General features: G+C 44.6%; 1 protein-coding gene across 1 annotated transcript in view; it reads right to left on the bottom strand.

Moving 5' to 3' along the window:
• Positions 1 to 6475: 6475 nt before the first annotated feature.
• The window catches only part of LIPH (lipase H), a 38903-nt gene continuing 25641 nt past the window's right edge, over positions 6476 to 19737 (bottom strand). Inside the window, exons 5-10 of the mRNA XM_049880976.1 lie at positions 17976 to 18065; positions 16462 to 16629; positions 15020 to 15115; positions 13220 to 13331; positions 8467 to 8640; positions 6476 to 6728 (exon numbers count right to left, since the gene is read on the bottom strand). Of these exons, the coding sequence (XP_049736933.1) occupies positions 6641 to 6728; positions 8467 to 8640; positions 13220 to 13331; positions 15020 to 15115; positions 16462 to 16629; positions 17976 to 18065 (728 nt within the window). The 3' untranslated portion in view covers positions 6476 to 6640. The remainder of the gene's footprint in view (positions 6729 to 8466; positions 8641 to 13219; positions 13332 to 15019; positions 15116 to 16461; positions 16630 to 17975; positions 18066 to 19737) is intronic.

Genomic DNA, 19737 nt, shown 5'->3' with positions numbered 1-19737 from the left:
GGAACGCATTGAAAGGAAGGCTAGGAGATGGAATTTTTAATACTGTAGATGGTGGGACATCAGCAGAGGTGCTTAACCAAGAGAATGATTCAGCTCCCTCTTAGGATGTTGGCTCTGGCAGGCAATTAGAATGCTTATTTACAACTGTCCTGGCCAGAGAAAATGCAAACCTGAGTCAGGACCAAGGCTGTAGGAAGGGCAGGGGACACCAACAGGTTGGAGGAGCTGAGTTGTTGGGACGTGTGCTTGATTATATGGAGGAAAAGACAGAGAGGGCTCCAAAGTGTGGCAAGTCTGGACATTTGAGAGAAGGGTTCTTGTCATAGCATTCAGGGCAACCGTTGGGCCAAATGGGGAACACCTGTCAGAATTAGAAGTGTACAAGGTCCCAGCAATGCCATTACTGAGAATTTAACCTACAGATATGCCCACAGGTAGACAAAGATGTATGTTCAAGGGTATCCTCTCAGCTTTGTTTGTGATAGTAAGAGGCTGGGAACTACCTAAATCTCCATCAGTGGGGAACTGTTGTTGTTAGGTGCCATCAAGTCAATTTCAACTCATAATGACCCCATGTGACAGAGTAGAACTGCCCTATAGGGTTTCCTAGGCTGTAATCTTTGCAGGAGCAGATTGCCAGGTCTTTGTCCCTCAGACCCACTGGGTGGATTTGAACCACCAACCTTTCACTTAGCAGCTGAGCAGTTAAACATTGTGCCAACAGGAACTAGCTAGTTTAATTACGGTATATTCACCAGAGGAATATTAGGTAGTACCCTGAAAGAGTCAACTCTATACATCCTGATATGATGCTAAGATAAAAATCGAACACGTTTCTGGACAGTGTTAGAGCATACGATGACTCAGTTTTAAAGAAGTAAAGAAAAAAGGATATACTTTATCTTTTCAAGATACTGAAGTATTTATGGATGAAATGATTCAATGTCTGGGATTTGCTCCTAGTAATGGGATGGGGTTTAGTGAGTAGGGGTACAGATAAAACAAGATTGGCCATGAGTTGATACTTGTTGAAGCTGGGTGATGATGGGTATGGGGGAGGTGGATTTTACACCGTTTTCTCTATTTCTTGTCTACATAGGAACAAAAGTGTCTAGGAGAGAAGTCCACAGGCAAGGAAGAGAGGGTAGGTGTCTTCATGGAAATGGGCTGCGACAGGGGTAGGGGGTGGACTGTGTTACTCACAACTGAACATGCTTCCATAGGGCTCAGAGGATAATGGAGAGCTCATTTAATAAACATTTCCTGAGCACAGACTGGAAACCCTGGTGGCCTAGGGGTTAAGAGCTACAGCTGCTAACAAAAGGTCGGCAGTTCAAATCCACCAGGCACTTCTTGGAAACTCTACGGGGCAGTTCTACTCTGTCCTGTAGTGTCGCTATAAGTCAGGATCAACTCAGTGGCAATGAATTTGGTTTGGGTTTGGGAGTACAGAGTATATGCCAGACACCATGCCAGGCTCATGGCCCCTGCCTCACAGAGCTGACAGTCTAGTGAAGAAGACAGACAGATTAATCAAATAACCACACACATAAATGTGAAAAATCTTCCATTTTAAAAAATGGGGGAAATGGTCCCAGCCATCCATTCTCATTTCTCCTTTCAAGCCCTCCATGACACCATATTAATTTGTGCCTCTGACAAACTCTCCCCTTCATCTGGCAAATCTTCTGTACCTGCCAAATCCTGACTCTTCCATCGACACCCAGATCAATCATCACGTCTTCTGAGAAGCCTTCTCCACCCCGGTGCTCCCCAAGGTATGTCCACATTCCTCTTATTGCAAATGCTGTGCCCCAGTGTCGTTAGTCATCTCCCCAGTAGACAGCAAACATTTCCATAAATGAGACAATGTCTCATCTTTCTCTTTGTCTGCCCATCCCTAAACCCTGTGCTTGGCTTATAATTGGCACTTAATAATTGTTAAATTAATGGATCAGGTTTAGTGAAGAAAATGATTAGTTTGGTTTGGTACGTGTTAACTTTGAGATGGCAAAGGAATAGAAACCACCTACTGCCATCAAGTCGATTCCAACTCATAGTGACACTATAGGACACAGAACTGCCGAATCGGGTTTCCAAGGAGCGCCAGTTGGATAAGAACTGCCAACCTTTTGGTTAGCAGCGGTAGCTCTTAACCACTGTGCCACCAGGGTTTCCGGCAAAGGAATGTAGGAGAGGAGAAAGTGAATGGGAAAGTAATGTTATCAAGCCTGTGTCAAATGGAATAGAGTAGTGGACAAGAAAGCAAGACTCCTGGACTCAAGGACCTCGCTTTTCCTTTGATTGGGGAAAAGCATGGAAAGAAATATAATAAGCAAGCAAAGAAATAAGGCAGAAAATTATAGAGCACAAGAAGTCCTGGTAGCGCAACAGTTAAGCACTCAGCTGCTAACTGAAATGTTGGTGGCTCGAACCCACCAGCAACACCGAATGTGCAGTTCTTCTCTGACCCACATGGGGCGGCCATGAGTCGACTCAACGGCACCTGGGTTGTTTTTTGTTTTGTGTTGTTTCGTGGAGGGAGCTGAGCTGAGTCAGAGATTCATGGCAGAGCACTAGGGTTAATGAAGGCCCGTGAACTCTTATTGCTGAAGGCTCCAGAGCTGCCCTTGTCACTGCCCTTCCTGAGGGCTGGTGATTCAGCTTTTCCCATGTTTCCATAAATCCTTACTCTACTCCTCAATAACCTCTCCGATAGAATTTGGGTTAGTAGAGTAGATTTCTATTCCTGGCATACCCAGCCTCCCTGATGAAGATGAGGTTCCGGAGGAATGAGAGCATGGGGCAGGGGTCCAAGGGTAGGAGGTTCTAATTTTAGGATTTTGGAAATAACACCATTAAGTGTGTTGATGTGGAAATAAGGGTGGTGATGAATCAACCCCTCAAGTCCCTAATCCCTAAGGAGGAATTAATTCCATTCTGTTCCAGACATTTATTGAACACCTACTTTGTGCCTAGCACCATGCTAGGTGCTGAGGAGGCACAGAAAAATAAACAGCTTGTGCTCTTCCGGAGCTCACAGTCTTGGGGGCGTTACAGACACGTAAACAAACCTATTACAATATGGTGTAATAAAAGCAGTAATGGAAGCAGGTACAGTCAGTGGCAAAGGGAGTGGTGGAAGGGAGTTATGGAAAAGAAGACAGGGGAGGACTCTGAACCATGGCTTAGAGGCACCCAGTAGTGTGGCAGGGTCCCGGGAGGCTTAAGCAGTAGTGCTGAAATGGGTAAGAGGGCAAAATCTCCTCTTCTTCAGGGCAGATGGATTTGCTAAGGAATGGTGTTGGAACCATGTGGAAGATGCAGTTAAGGAGTGAAGAAAGAGCCAACCTCTGTTTTTCCCTGGGATCCTGGGAAATGGCCTCCAGAGCTAACGGGAACAATAGGAACAAAAGTCGACAGGCAAGGAAGAGAGAGGGTAGGTGTCCTCGTGGAAATGGGCTGTGACAGGGGTCGGGGGTGGACTGTGTTACTCACAACTGAACATGCTTCCATAGGGCTCAGAGGATAATGGAGAGCTCACTTAATAAACATTTCCTGAGCACAGACTGGAAACCCTGGTGGCCTAGGGGTTAAGAGCTACAGCTGCTAACAAAAGGTCGGCAGTTGAAATCCACGAGGTGCTCCTTGGAAACTCTATGGGGCAGTTCTACTCTGTCCTGTAGGGTCACTATGAGTCAGGATCAACTCAATGGCAATGGGTTTGGTTTGGGTTTGGGAGCACAGAGTATATGCCAGACACCATGCCAGGCTCATGGCCCCTGCCTCACAGAGCTGACAGTCTAGTGAAGAAGACAGACAGATTAATCAAATAACCACACACATAAATGTAAAAAATTACAACTTAGCAAGCGCTATGAAGGAAAGGTACGGTGTACTGTGTAGGGAAATGAGATCCAAGAAGGCTTCCCAGAGGAAGTGATGATTTTGAGCTGAGATCCAAAGGATGAGCAGGAGATAACTGGTGAAGAGGACTTGGGATTCAGATTGACATATTGATGAAGAGAAGGGCGGGGGGAGACAAAGACAACAGGAGACAGAGTCAAAAACTCCAGGGCCTTAGGGGAAAGATTTTGAGAAGAGAGTGACTGTACCTGTAACTGTCTTCATTACTCCTCATCACTGTTACAGGAAACCAGGGCTCTGAACCAGTTCACTTTGGCTCGACACCCTGCTGAGAATTTTCATTTTCACCCCAGATATCGTGAATCAGAATCTATGTTTTTAACAAGATCCCTGAGTGATTCTGTGTGTACCGTCAGGAGATCGTGTTAAAACGTAGATGTATATGTAAGAGTCACCCTGGGACCTTTGTTAAAACATCGGTGTATACATAAGAATCACCTGGGAATCTTGTTAAAATGTAGATTCTGGTTCATGACATCCAGGGTGGAGATGAAAATTCTCAGCAGGGCGTCAAGCCAAATGAACCAGTTCGAAGCCCTGCAGGAAACACACCGAGATTCATCTCTACTCCAGTGAACTGACTTCCTTCCTTTACTCGTCAATTCACCCATTCCACAGACATTTATCCAAGGCCCACAGTAAGCCAGGTACTGTGTTGTTGTTAGTTGCCACTGAGGCAGTTCCGACTCACGGCGACCCTGTGTGTGCAGAGTAGAACTGGTCTTTTCAAGGCTGGGTCTTTCAGAAGCAGATTGCCAGTCCTTTCTTCCAAGGCACCTCTGGGTGGGTTCAAACCGCCAACCTTTCAGCTAGTAGTCGAGCACTTATCCGTTTGTGCCACCCAGGGACTCCGGCACTGTGCTAGAAGACACTAAAAGAGGGGCAGAGAGAGACCCCCTGGACCAAGCAGTTTATAAATTGTTTAAAATGCTTTTCCTGGCATTTTTCATAAGCCGGTGAAAAGACCCAAATCTAAATTGTGTTGTAACCTCCTGCTCACCAAGCATGGGGAAAAGGGCAAAGAAGTAACTGTTATGCTCATCAAAATACTGGGCCAATAAAAACTCTAAAAAGAAATCAGGGCATACAGCACACTGCCCTCTCCATCCAGTTGCCAAGGAAACGGGGAAGAAGGGGAAGGATAATAAACTGTCCAGTGGGCAGGAGCATCGCTGAGCTTTATTCATGAGTTAGCCATTCACTGCTAACATCCTTGACTTCAGATGTAAGTCTGTAAGCAGGTGTGCCACACAGGAGTGTATTTACAGACTTACACAACCTGTGAGCTAGAGTCCATCTCTTTAAAATAAGGGCTGTTCTCACAGAAAGCAGTGAAGAGCAGGCCCTGAAGATAGGATGAGGTTGCCGGGTCTGTGGCACTCAGGAATCCCAGGACCCTTCCTGCAGTGGCCACAGCTGGGGCTGGGTCATGCCCACCCCTCTGGCTCTGCCCACACTGGGCGTCTGGCCCCAGGGTGTCCCCCCTGGGTTCTGGCTTCTTGGTCTTAGCTCTCCAGGGCTTCTTGGCTTGACTTCTGTTGCCATTCCTGATTCACAGATCACACCTCCTCCGACGGAAGCCCGAGAATTTCTTGAAATGGAGGCCTCAGAGTCACCAAGAGCAAATAGGTTTCCGTTCCGAATTCATATGTTAACAAAACAAGTTGCTTAGTCTCATCTTTCCAAAAGGTTAATGTGAATTACCTCCAAGAGGTCGGATGATAGATGATATTTTTTCATTTTGCATCTATATATTCTCGAAATTTCCTTCCATAATCACGGATTACACATTCCCTTCAATAATCATGGATTCATTGATAATAAGGAAAAAAAAATGTATTTTTAGGATTGCCTAGAAGGATTGCCTGTAAAGAGGTCCCATCTCCATCCTAAGTGAAAAACAGGCTCTGCCTTCTCTCTGGTGCCCCAGCTCCATCCCTGTCCCCACACTGAGGCTGCCTTCCTGCTTCTCTGCCCTCCTTCCTCCCTCCGCTTACTCTCCAGTCTCAGCAGCTGCCCCTTTTGCTGACGTCACCCTCACCTCCTCTAGGGAAGCCAATGACGTGGCCCTCCTGCCCTCCCAGCAAACAGCCCAAGAGAGAAGCTGGTGTTAATGAGAAGTCCCCTTACTGCAGATTAGAAAAGCTGCGTCAAAATAAATAAAAGCATATTCACATTTATCAAACATCTCAGAGATGTGGCCCCCAGGGGACTTCAAAGAACCCTTTGCAGACTTGCCTCCCAAGCCCACGTGACAGCCCTGTGAGGTAGATCAGCACTTTCATTCCCTTCCACACGCGGGACCTGGAAGAACATGCCACAGGAATGTGAAGTCAAGTCCAAAGTGCGGTCTCCAGCCAGTCCTTCCCCTTAAGACACCCGACCCACAGCATCGGGCATAACTGTCCATGTGACAGGCAGCCGAATCGACGGGTCGGAACAAACGAGGCCTCAGGACACAGCCAAACCAAGCAGTGTGCCATCGGGAGCCTGGCTATTTCTGACTGCCCTAGTTAGGTGCTCCCGTCCCAGGGTGATTTTATAATCACAAGGGTGTTTGATGTTTTGCAGTGTGACATCCATAGGACACTGCTGAAAAAAAGTCCTGGTCTTTCTGTATTTTTTGTGCCTGTGGAAAAGGCGACATGCAGCTTTTAAAAAGCCTGTCGCTGTAGCTTTCTTGATGTCACCGGTGCCACGTGTTCCCGCAACATTACATCAGCAGCTTTGGGCAGGGAATAGGTTGAAAGACTGTTTCAGTGTTTTCCAGCAGTACAAGGTCGTAGCGGCACAACTGAGGCCTGTGAAAAGAAGACAAAATATCTTCGTCAACGAAATAACAAGAACACCACATTCTGGAAAAATACCTTCTATAGTATCCCTAAGAAAGAAATTATTCAGCGATATCTCTAACAATACAATAAAATGCTTATGATATAAGCAAAACAAAACAAAAAAAGCAAGATGAAACTTTTATTTACCACACAACTTCAACTAAATTAAAAAAGAAAATTAGAAAGAAATAACCAAAAATAAGTGTTCACCTCTGAATAATGACGCTATAAAAAAAACATAGGTTATCATTTTCTGCTTCTTGACACTTTCTGTACTTTCAAGATTTTATAAAATGAACATGTATTCCTTTGATAATCAGGAAAAAAGTATTTTGAAAGGCCCACATTTTTAAGATGTAATGACTATTCTCTTAGAAGAAACTTATTATCAAATGTGTTAGGGTACCTGAACCAAGAAGAAAGAACTCATAAATGTAAAGTATTAACAGCTAACATCACTGCCTATCTCTGTCTGTAGATTGGATGCTAGGACTGCATGGTGGAGTGGCATTTGTCACAAAACATACATAGCAACACAGCTCTGTACTTTAAAAACAAAATCATTGTTTCCCTTCCTTCCTTCCTTTCTTCTTCCTTCCTCCCTTTCTCCCTCCCTCACTCTTTCTCAATCTCTCTCTTTCTGTACACACACACATATTGTTTATTTTTTTTGAACCATTTGAGAATACACCTGCTCCTTACTTATCAAGTCTCTCATCAGGCATTCTGAATTTATGACAATAGAAAATAATCTATCCAACTACTTTTTGCATTAACAGTGTACGTCTGGCAGTAACAAACACCAAGGTATGAGGCAAGAGCAATGCTAGCTGTGATGGTTAAGATTATGTGTCAGTTTGGCTGGACTATGATTCTCAGTGGTTTGGCAGTTATTTTGGCAGTTATGTAATGATGTAGTCATCCTCTGTTTTGTGATCTGATGTGGTCAACCTCCACTTTTGCATAATGCCCATTTTTGAATAACAACCTCGTCTTTGGAACCTAACCATGTTGATAAGTGAGGAGTGGATGGAGTTGTTCACTGCATAATACTTCAGTGTGTATTTATTAAGAACAAGTTTTCAGTACAGTTATCAAATTTAACATGGATACAGTACTTTTATACTGTATCAATGGAATAAAACATACCAATTTTTCTGTACCTTTTTTATACTAGGAGCCCTGGTGGTGCAGTGGTTAAGACCTTGGCTGCTAATCAAAAGGTCAGCAATTCGAATCCACCAGCCACTCCTTGGAAACCCTATTGGGCAGTTCTACTCTGTCCTATAGGGTCGATATGAGGTGGAGTTGATTCAACAGCAACGGGTTTGATTTGGTTTTTATACTAGTCTCTGTTTTATCAGTTTATCAAACTAACTGAGGCTTTCTTTTCTATTCTTGGAAAATTTTCAAGAAATTTTCAACTTGCCGGCAGTGTAAGTGGTTAGGGAGGAATCGTATAATGCTAAGCATATAACAACATTATTTTCTCGGAATTCCAGGCCATTTACCTCTAAGCATATACCAGTATAACTTTCTTGGATTACCGGACTATTTGTTTTTATCAAGCCTATTTTTGGAAAGCCCTTCACTTCCCTCCTTGTGACTGATGGAGTCCTGTTAAAACATCACACCAAGCAGATTGGAAAAAAACCAACAACAACTTTGGAAAACAAGGGCTTGTCAAGCCCTGCCTACCGCTCACCGCTCTGGATGGGCGAGAGACCTTAACTTCATGCGGAGAATCCTGAGCTTGTACTTCGGGCCTATAACAGTTCCTGTAGAAAACACCAAGGAAATGGCTGCCACTTTATCCAGATATTGATTAAATCTTGCAAGCAGACTCACTTGGTGATATTTCTGAAATGTTGCAGGTTGACTGGAAGGAAGAAACAATATTTTAAAGTAGATATAGATCTGATAATGATAGCAAACAGTTTTGCAATCTATAAATCACCGGTAAGCAGGTAGCCAGGGAACCTCTGGGTGGCGCACAGGGTTAATGCTCTTGGCTGCTAACCAAAAGGTTGGAGGTGTGAGTTCACCCAGAGGCATATTGGAAGAAAGGCCTGGCAATCTTTAAAAAAAAAACGGCCATTGGGGAAAAAACCCTGTGGAGCACAGTTCTACTCTGACACACATGGGGTTTCCATGCGTCAGAATCAACTGAACTGGTACTGGAATCGGGTAGCCACTTGACCCCCACCCACCACCAGCTGACTTTCATTGGCAAAGACCTCTGGATTCCACAGGACTGCTTTCCTCGCTGATGATGACATGCTGTGGCATCAGAGAGGTATGCCGTTACTGACTGCCGCTGCATGCCAGTCTCTTGACACAGCTCTTCAATCTGCTGAAAAATTCTGCCAGGTGGGTATTGTTATCCTCACTTTAAAGAGAGGGAACCCTGATGGTGCAGTAGTTAAGAGCCACGGCTGCTAACCAAAACGTCGGCAGTTCGAATCCACCAGCTGCTCCTTGGCAATCCTGTGGGGCAGTTCTGCACTGTCCTATAGGGTTGCTATAAGTCAGAATCGACTCGATGGCAATGGGTTTGGTTTTTTCTTTTACAGAGAAGGCAACAAATGCTCACAGAGATTACCTCACCTGGGTAACAGAGCTTATATAGCAGCTCAAGAATTCACACCCAGATCTAAGTTCAAAGTTGGGGCCTTTCCATGAAACCACGTTGCTGTACACATGTGTGTGTTTTCTGTACACGGAACGCAGATCAGGGATAAATGTACTTGCTATCTTTTGAGCCAAACTAGATATGAATGGAGAAGTTGTGCCTAGACATATTTTTTTCCACCCTGCCTCTCATGCTGAACCTTCAGATAGCTAAATCCCAGGGTCTGATACTTTTTTCCAAGCGTGTGGAGAAGTTTTCTACAGTTGGAAACCCAAATTGAGCTTAAGGTGAGGTGGTCTGTGTCTTTTTGGCTTGCTTGGGGGAGTAAGCCATGGAAAACCGAGGACCCTCCCTGGTACAGGAACAGTCAGCTTGCTCTAGAAATGAATCCTTCGTTTGGGGTGAGAGTAGGTATGAGGAGGTGTCTGTCATCCCAGCCCCTCTGGAATCGTGTCTAAGTTCTAGAGAGGGCAGAAATGCAACCAAGAAAATGAATCCAAAATGTACCCAGGTTTTGGTTTCTAAATACCCTTCCTCGAAAGGAACCACGGCTCCCTGGAGAACGGCTGATCCCTAGGGCTTGGGGCAGGGAAAGTGCAAATTGATCCTAGGATCAAAAAAAAAAAGGAAAAACTACACGTTTCAGGGGCATGTGCTGGGAACCCTAGGGCACGACTGCAGGTGGCTCCCAGGTCCCCACAGCATAGGCCCTCCAGTTTCAGGGTGGCACAGCATGCGGATGGCAAGACTGGCAAGCAGGGGACTTGGGCCTGAAGAGTGAGTTGGGGATGTAGCGCCTCCTGGTGACCTTCCCCACGGAGCCGCAGCCCACAGACCCAGGGCACACCTGCCCTACAGGCAAGGGGCTAGGCAGTCACTTCCTGCACTTCGAAGTGCCCTGCTGGGGCTCCGATCGCTAATGGCCAGAAAAAACATATGGAAATGTAAAACAATGAAATTATAAAACCAAATACTTCTCAGAATTGTTAAAACCAAACCAAAATAAAACAAACCCAAACCTGTCACTGTGGAGTCGATTCCAACTCATAGAGACCCTATAGGACAGAGTAGACCTGCCCCATAGGGTTTCCAAGGAGTGGCTGGTGGATTCCAACTGCCAACCTTTAGGTTCGCAGCCAAGCTCTTAACCACTGCGCCACCAGGGCTCTTAGAATTGTTAAAGACCGTACAGATATGTGCCTAAGTGTAAGAAATGTGATCTCAAACTACTGCACTCGAGCAACATACCTGGCAAGCACTTGCCCAAGTGTTTCACTACGGGATTTCAAACAGCCGAGATGGGGCTAGGAAAACATCAAGGCTCAGACCAAAACAATAACCCATATCCTTGGAGTGAATCCAGACTCATAGCAACCTTATAGGACAGGTAGGACTGCCCCATAGGGTTTCCAAAGCTGTAATTTTTACAGAAGCAGACTGCCTCATTTTCCTCCCGAGGATGGGCTGGTGGGTTCCAACCTACCTTTCTGTTAACAGCTGAGGGCTTAACGGCTGTGCCACCAGGGCTCCTTACCAAAACAATAATGAGCCGTAAAAGGAAAAAGAAAGTCTACCTCTTAGGACTCCTGTTCTAAAAAATTAAGAAAACAAAAACAGCTTGACCCTATAAGACAGAGTAGAACTTCCCCGTAGGGTTTCCAAAGAGCAACTGGTGGATTCCAACTGTTGCTGACCTTTTTGATTAGCAGCCGAGCTCTCAACCACTGCACCACCAGGGCTCCACTCCTGTTCTAGGAAGGGGAAAATTGTTAATACATGGCCACAGCAGCTCGACTTCCTACAAAATCTTCCAGAACAAGGACAGGATATCACCCTGATGATGTTTCAAATAGAGAACTGTGTGATGAGGTTCACACATTCAACCTGAAGCCTCCTGTTCAGCTGTTTAACAGCAATAAAAACTATGGGAGCAAAAGATCTTAGAGTGTTTTTTGAAGGATGCATGACAATGGAATGAAATAAAAAATCAATAACAGAAGTAAGTTTGCAAAGTTCACAAACATGGGAGTTAAACAACACAATCCTAAATAATCAATGGGTCAAAAAAGAACTCACAAAAGAAGTTAGAAAATACTCTGAGATTAATGAAAATGAGAAAAACAACATATCAAAATTTATGGGATGCAGATAAAGCAGTACTTAGAGGGAAATCTATAGCTGTAAATGCCTATATTAAAAAATAAAGATCTCAAATCAATAACCTAATCATCTACCTTAAGAATAAGGAAAAGAAAAATAAGCTAAACTCAAAGCAAGGAGAAGCAAGGAAATAATAAAGACTAGAGTGGAAATAAGGAGCCCTGGTGGTGCAATGGTTAAAGTACTAGGCAGCTAACAGAAAGGCCCAGGGTTCCAGTTCGCCAGCCACTCCCCACTAGAAAAGACCCTGAGGTGTGCTCTCTTAAAGATTACAGCCTAGGAAACCCTATGGGGGCAGTTCTACTCTGTCCTATAGGGTCACTATGAGTCAGAATCAACTCGAGAGCAATTAGTGCCCGGAGTAGAGGGAGGGAAGATTACTACTAATGGATATGGGGCTTCTTTTGGGGGGTGATAAAAATGTTTTGGAATTAGATAGTGGTAATAATTGCACAAAAGGAGTCCTGGTGGTGCAGTAGTTAAGCACTCGCCAACCGAAAGGTTGGCAGCTCGAACCCACCCAGCAGCTCCGTGGGAGAAAGGCCTGGCAATCTGCTCCAATAAAGATTAGAGCCTAGGAAACTCTATGGGGCAGTTTTACTCTGTCCTATGGGCCACTATGAGTCGGAATCGACTTGCCAGCACACAACAATAATGATTGTACAATCTTGTGGATATAGTAAAAACCACTGAATCGTACAGTTTAAAACCAACCTGTTTCTGTCAGGTTGATTCTAACTCATAGCAACCCTGTAGGACAGAGTAGAATTTCATAGTATGTGAGTTATATCACAATTTTAAAAAAGGTTTTAAAAAGCATAGTTAATAAAAAACGTGGAAACAGGGAGAATGAAATTAAAAAATGGAAAAAGGATCACCAGGCAGATTATGACCTTGAATGTGACCCCCTTCTGTACCCATAGTCTGGAGAGGTTGGATAAACTAGGCCACGGGCTCCAATATAATTTCCCTTATCTTAAATTACAAAGGTAATACTAACTTTTTAAGTTTACTTTGCAAAAAAGAGAAAAATACCCATAATTTTATCATTTAACAGAACAACTATTTCCTTTTTTCCTCATTTCTCCCATTGGTGGTGACTCTTGCAAACCTGACTAAAATAAGATTTTGCGTCATTTATACAGTTGTTATTAGTTGACGTCAAGTTGGGTCTGACTCATGGCGACCCCACGTGTGTCAGAGCAGCGCTATGCTCCACGGGGTTTTCAGGGGCTGATTTTCCAGACATAGATCACCACACCTTTCTTCTGCGATGCCTCTGGTGGACTCAAACCTCTGACCTATGAGTGTGTGGTGGGGTGCCCTTGGGGGTGGGATTGGTGAGGAGAGGAAAGAACTTGCACTTTTATGTTACATACTCCTTTATTGTTTAAATTCTTTGCAACAAGCGTGGATAACTTTTGTAATTAAATATTGAAATAACGGAAGAAAGGGAGGAAGGGGAAGATAAGGAAAGAAAACCATGGAACCACTTCCATTTTTAAAGAGCCTGGGAGATCAAGAGCCAGGGAAAAGAACTAAGCAATGCATACACTCATATCTTTTGTAGTACAGATCTATAAGTTTAAAAACTGGTATATTTGGGATTTAATTTTGCTGAGCATAAGGGAAATGGCAAGCTGCAGACTATCCCAGCTCAACTTACTGATCGATTCTGGATTCTGTCGTTTTTCCATCTTTGTCTCTTAATTTGATTGTGATAGATCCCCTTCTTACATTTTTGTTCCAAGTTATAATGTCCACAAAATAATGATACACTGCAAAACAGGGAAAGAACATGGTAAGAGAGAGGTACTCCCAACTGCTCCCTGGAAGCAGGCAGCAGGATTCCTAAAAACCCAACTTCCCTAACAATCAAGCTTCTTCTCTTCCTCTCCAGTTTCTTCGGAGATCCAGGGCAGGATTTTCAAAGTCCTTTGGCTCCTCTTCGGTAAACATGGCCTGAGTGACAGCAGAGGTCAATGGTATCCAGTCGCCATGTTTCTGCATCATCATCGAATCAGTGTTTCCACATTATTAACTGAGGTTCATGGCCTGCTACTGCATATGGATGGTTCACTTCAATCCCTGCCCATTTTAGAATAAATCAACTAGGTGGCCACATGGAGGCTCACCATGGCCAACAAGAGCCTCTACAATGTCTTCCCGTCCTCCCTCATCTCTCCCCAGTCATGCTAGGCCATCTGAATTTCTGCACTGCCAAGCTCTCCCTTGCTCTTGGTCCTTTCTCCCTGCCTGGAACACTCTTGCTCTGCCCCCTTTGCCAACTCATCCTTCAGGTCTTAGCCAAGAGGGCTCCCCGGCCCTCACACTAAGTCAGGTCTCCCTTCTTGGAGTTCCATTCATGCTCTGGACTTCCCCCATCCCTGCTCAGCACACTTTACTGTATTTACAAAAAGCAAGAATGATCATCAAAAAAAGTGGTAAATGTGTGGGTACAGCCAATAATGTCTCGTGCAGTTAAAAAAAAAAAAAGATAAAACTATAATATACAACAATAATGAGGGAGGGGTGATAATTCCTCTCTGTAATCCCAGCACTAACACCTTGGGGGCACCCAGTAAATTCCTGTCGAATAAGCGAGAATACATGATGCATCCAGAGAGCTGTTCCTCCTCCCCACTCTGCTCCCTAAGGTCAAGGATGTTTGGGGGAGATGGCCATCCCATCATGGTAGTCATATACCCTAGCTCCTAGCCAGGCTTTCAGGGAAGGGGAAAGAGTCCCAGGGAGATGACAATCCCATGAAGGAATAAGGTCAATCCAGGTGTCATTGCCATTTCATGGTCTATTATTGCTCAGAGGCTTGCCCCATGTAGACCAGGCAGATGCCAAAATTCTAAGCTGTCACACATGGCTCCAAAGGAGAAAAGAAAGCCAGTAACCTGCAACCTCCTCCATAAGGGTTGCTCCCAAGAAAAGTGAAAAGAGGCCAGATTGCAACACATACATCTGCCCAGGCAAATTCTTTGTGGCTTCCCAGGGTACCTACTTGTCTACTGCCCCCATTTAGCTCCCATTTGGAATACGCATCCTCTCAAAGTCTGTAGAAGGTCACCATGGTTGCTCTGGAGCTGGAACCAACCCATAGATCTGTTTTTCCTAGCCCCACTCTCAGGTCTTTTGAGGATCAAGCAATTTGCTGGAAGGACTTTGTGATCATGGTGGCCATCCAGGGAAGCTAACAAGTATGATCTATTGAGATTTTAATTCTCACAATCCAGGATAAAGCATTATTGTCCTTACTTTGAGTCAGGACATTGAGACTCAGAGAGGTCAAATGACTTGACCAAGCTATTATGTGGTAGCATCAGGATTTGACCAAGGGCCATCTGGCTGTTTCACCATGGCCCTTATTTGCCAAGAAGTAGCCAGAAAGCCGAGACTTAGCCATCTCCAAAGTAAAAGCACTGTGCAAATCCAAGCAACCATGTTCACCACTCACTGCAGAATGGTTTCTTCTCAGCTGTGTCAAAGAATGCTTTAGTCATCGGAGGGTCTTTCTCTCTTAAATAGTCTTTCCAATTATCAGCATAATAGCCTATAAAACAAGTTGGGAAAGTGTAGTGTTAACATGTGTTCTATAAATGTAAACGCAGTTGGGGAGGTAGCAAGAACAGTGAGTTTGAATGCAACCACCACCAAGGAGACAGTTGGCCATGACCTCCCTTGCTGTCCCTCCATGGTGGAGACCCGCAGGGCCACCAGGGCAGGTGTCTCCCCAGCACCCATCACGTCTTGCTGGCTAACCCTACCCCTAAGGGCTGATGCTTGCCAAAGGCCCCTGCCATGGCGTTTTCCCCTTCTACTGACGTTACATTACGCAGCACTGGATCTCAGCAGCAGGGGTGGGGGACTGGGTAGTGGCACCCATTGGTGTGGACTAAAAATAGCAGTGATGTTTTTCAGCAATACATTCATCTTGTGCATTAGAACAGATCAGGTTTATACCTAACACAGCATCACTCTTGCAAAGTGATATGCTTTCCTGAAAGGCTGCAAGTGGGTCCCTAAATTACACAGAACCTGGGCTTGCCATGTGACTGTCACCAAACAGGTGAATGTCCTCCTTCAGGTCCATGCCTGCAGGCAATGAGGTTGAATGCAGACCAGTGGGGCTGCTCCCTCTTCTCTGTCCCCACCCCTAGGGAATGACCTTCAGGTTCTGACTTTATAATCTGGGGTGAGGCCCAGGCATTGGTATTTTTTTAAAGCTCTCTAGATAGTTCTGTTGTGCAATCAGGGTTGAGAACCACTTGTCCATAGCATGCCCTGATATCAACTTGAGTTTTTCCTTTTGGAAACAATTGAAAAATTCTCAAGACCATCTAGTTTTCAAAGTCTTTAGCATCTAGAATATTCGTGCTGACCCTTAGCCACCATCCAAGCAGCATCCACAGTATCTGTTACCCACCTCCCACCCCACACAGGCATGCAAGAGCCAGAGCGTAGACGGAGGGTGTTGGTAGTCATGCCTTGCTGAAGGGGATCACTCTGCAAGACCCATTTGGCAAGAGGGTCACTGGCTTAACTTTGGACCCACAGCAGAGAGGCTGTGTGCGTGGAGGGGTGTTTCTGCCTCCATGGAAGAAGGCTGCCTTGGCTCAGCTTGGAAACTTCTGGAGCCTTCCTTTTTGTACTAGCATAGAGTGTCCATGGAGGCTGCATACTTTCTGGATGGACACCTATACAGATGTCTTTTTAACACTTTATTATTGGGAGGCTCCAGAGCAGTTTATGGAACAAACTGGGCAGAAAAATCTGACTAAATCGATTTCCTAAAAGATAAAATTTCCAGGCCCATTTTTAGACTGTAAAATGGTGCTGACATTCCCATCACACATGAGGACTTGGTTGAAGAGAGGAGACATTGCTGCTTGGGCTTACCCACGGTGGGACAGGACTCCCCTGGTGCTCTGCCACAGCTGGCACACTTGCCGTCCCTGTAATCGCGGTAGGAGTCACAGGGGTACGTGGTGATGGTACAGTTTTCGCTCAGAGAAGAAAGGTACAGGTACATGGATCTCTGGTGGTCACATTTGAAGTACTGTATCCCTGGGACGTAAAAGGAGAGATGGAACATCAGAGCATCCACACTGCGTCACCCGTTTTATACACACTCACAATATATCATATGCCTTTTTTTTTTTTTACTGGAAGTCAGACGCGGCTTCAAGTGCCAACAGCTTCTGCATTCTTGATTCCATAGCTAAAGATTCATGAGGAGCCCTGGTGGTGCAGTGGTTAAGCCCTTGACAGCTAACCCAAAGGTCGGCAGTTCAAACCCACCAGTTGCTCCGCGGGAGAAGGATGTGGCATTCTGCTTATGTAAAGTTTTTTTTAAAAAATCATTGCTGTCCAGTCGATTCCAGCTCGTAGTGACCTTATGGGACAAAGTAGCACTGCCCCATAGGGCTTTCAAGGCTGTGATCTTTACGGAAGCAGGGCTCCTCTCTGTAAATATTATAGCCTAAGAAACCCTACGGGGGCAGTTCTGCTCTGTCCTGCAGGGTCGCTGTGAGTCAGAATCCACTCAGTGACAATGGGTTTGGTTTACGGGGTTTTAAGAATTCATGCTGGCAAGTGGTAGGAGAAAAGATTAAATCAGATTAAGATTGTGGCAGGAATTCCTATGCTTGAATAATGGCCTGGTCTGCTGGTTTAGCAGTCAAGGCAGCTTTTATTACCATCCAGTGTTTGGTTTATATGGTTATGGTTTTAAAAAATTATGTACTTGATTTATAATTTTTATTTATATTTTATAATTATAGCACCTCTATCATCTCAGGAAATTTTGTTTTTTATTTAAAAAAAAGGACTACACCAGGTAGCATAATATCAGATTTTTTAAATATGCCCTTTTTTAAAACAGACCACTCATCTGTCCGTTTGTCGTACTGTGGTGGCTTGCAGGTTGCTGTGATGCTGGAAGCTATGCCACTGGTGTTTCGAATACCAGCAGGTCACCCATGGTGGACAGGTTTTGGCAGAACTTCCAGACTATGGTAGACTAGGATGAAGGACCTGGTGATCTACTTCTAAAAAATTGTCTGATATAATGCTGGAAGATGAGCCCCTCAGGTTGGAAGGCACTCAGAATACAACTGAGGAAGAGCTACCTCCTCAAAGTATACAGTCAACCTTAATGACGTGGATGGAGTCAGGTTTTCAGGACCTTCATTTGCTGAGGTGGCACAACTCCAGATGAGAAGAACAGTGAAAGACAGGCAACAAGATGGATTGACACATTGGCTGAAACCATGCGCTCAAGCGTAGCAACGATTGTGAGGATGGCACAGGACCAGGCAGTGTTTCGTTCTGTTGTAGGTGGGATCACTATGAGTCAGAACCAACATGGTATAGCGCCTAACAACAATTTTACAAGAAGTATCTGCACTTACCTGCAAATATTGTTTTGGGACAACCAGGCTGATCCAACCCTCCATTTGGGTAGAAGTCTATGTTCCCTAGTGGCTCTCTGTAGCCCAGTGCTAAAAAAGAACAAACACACACCGTGCTTCTACACCACTCTGTGTTTTTCATCACTCATCACTCATTTGCCTGCAGGATACGGACAGGGATTGTATTATTACTGTTCCCATGGTACCTATTTAAATGTTTTGTCCAAAGTTGCACCGCCAGTTAGTAGCTATGAAGCAATGAGTTCTAACTAGGAGACCAGGAAGGTGATCGTGGAATTTATTTCCAATATTTCCGAAGACTTAAAAGGAAGTTTGGTCACTCATTCACCGCTAAACTCCAAACCAAACTCATTGCCATCGAGTCAGTTCCAACTCGTAACGACCCTACAGGACAGAGTAGAACCGTCCCATAGGGTTTCTAAGGCTGTTATCTTTATGGAAGCAAACTGCCACATCTTTCTCCTGTGGAGCAGCTGGGGGCTCAAACTGCCAACCTTCTCAGTTAGCAACTGAGCACTTAGCCACCGCACCACCAGGACGCCTTTCATTCACTGCAAGGCTGATAAAATGACATATTTCTTCATATTTGGCTGAAATTCTTCTTAAACTTCCCATTATATTTGTGTAAGTCTTTCATGAATAAGACATGGAAAAAAAAGAATTTTTATTTAAATGCAAATTAGCTAATAGGCAAAATCTTTAAAATTTGGGTCCATGATGGAAATGATTGGAAACACTTGTAGAAAATGGGCCTTCAAAAAAAGTGTAGATATATTTAATAACTCCTTATTTTCTTTAATGGAGCCCTGGTGGTGTAGTGGTTAAGAGTTTGGCTGCTAACCAAAAGGTCTGCAGTTCAAATCCACCAGCCACTCCTTGGGAACCCTATGGGGCAGTTCTACTCTGTTCTGTAGGGGTCGCTCTGCATCAGAATCAACTCCAAGGCAATGGGTTTGGTTTTGGTTTATTTTCTTTGACGATGTAATGCCAAAATAATCAGTAAAATGCTTGATTAAAAAAATTATTTATAGACACACATTTAAGTGTATGTGTGCCTGTATTGATCATGGTAATAATAACCCATCGCCTTCAAGTCGATTCTGACTCATAAAACCCTACAGGACAGAGAAAAACTGCCCCATAGGGTTTCCAAGGAGCCACTGGTGGATTGGAATTTGGTTAGCAGCTGAGCTCTTTAACCACTGTGCCACCAGGGCTCCATGGTAATAATAGTTACTATATATTGAGAACCTACAGCCGTCTGTGGGCATGATCCTAGCTGCTTTACATACCTTTCTTCTGATTTTCACAACGTCTGCAAAGTAGCCATTAGTAAATTCAGTGTAGTAACTTATGGATGAAGATACTGAGGGTCAGACAAGTGAAAGAACTAACATGACACCATTAGAAAGAGCAAGACCTGGGACTGGAGTCCCCGTCTCACAGACCACAACAGAACATGGTCCAGTATAGGGCTGAAGCTTGGTCTCTCAGGTTGGAAGGCACTGAAAATACGGATTAACACCATGTGCTCAAACATATCAAAGATCATGGAGGTGGCACAGGACCAGGCAATGCTTCGTTCTGTTATACATCAGGTCGCCATGAGCCAGGGCCGGCTCGACAGCAACTAACAACTGCCTGATTGCAAAGTTTATACTCTTTTTTTCAAATTTCACTTTCTAACCAAGAATAACAAACGAACTGGGCCAGCCCATCAAGCATGGGATTGTGATGGTAC

This window comes from Elephas maximus, chromosome 1 (assembly GCF_024166365.1).
Source record: "Elephas maximus indicus isolate mEleMax1 chromosome 1, mEleMax1 primary haplotype, whole genome shotgun sequence".
Classification (NCBI taxonomy): domain Eukaryota; kingdom Metazoa; phylum Chordata; class Mammalia; order Proboscidea; family Elephantidae; genus Elephas; species Elephas maximus.
This window is presented reverse-complemented; position numbering and strand designations above follow the sequence as displayed.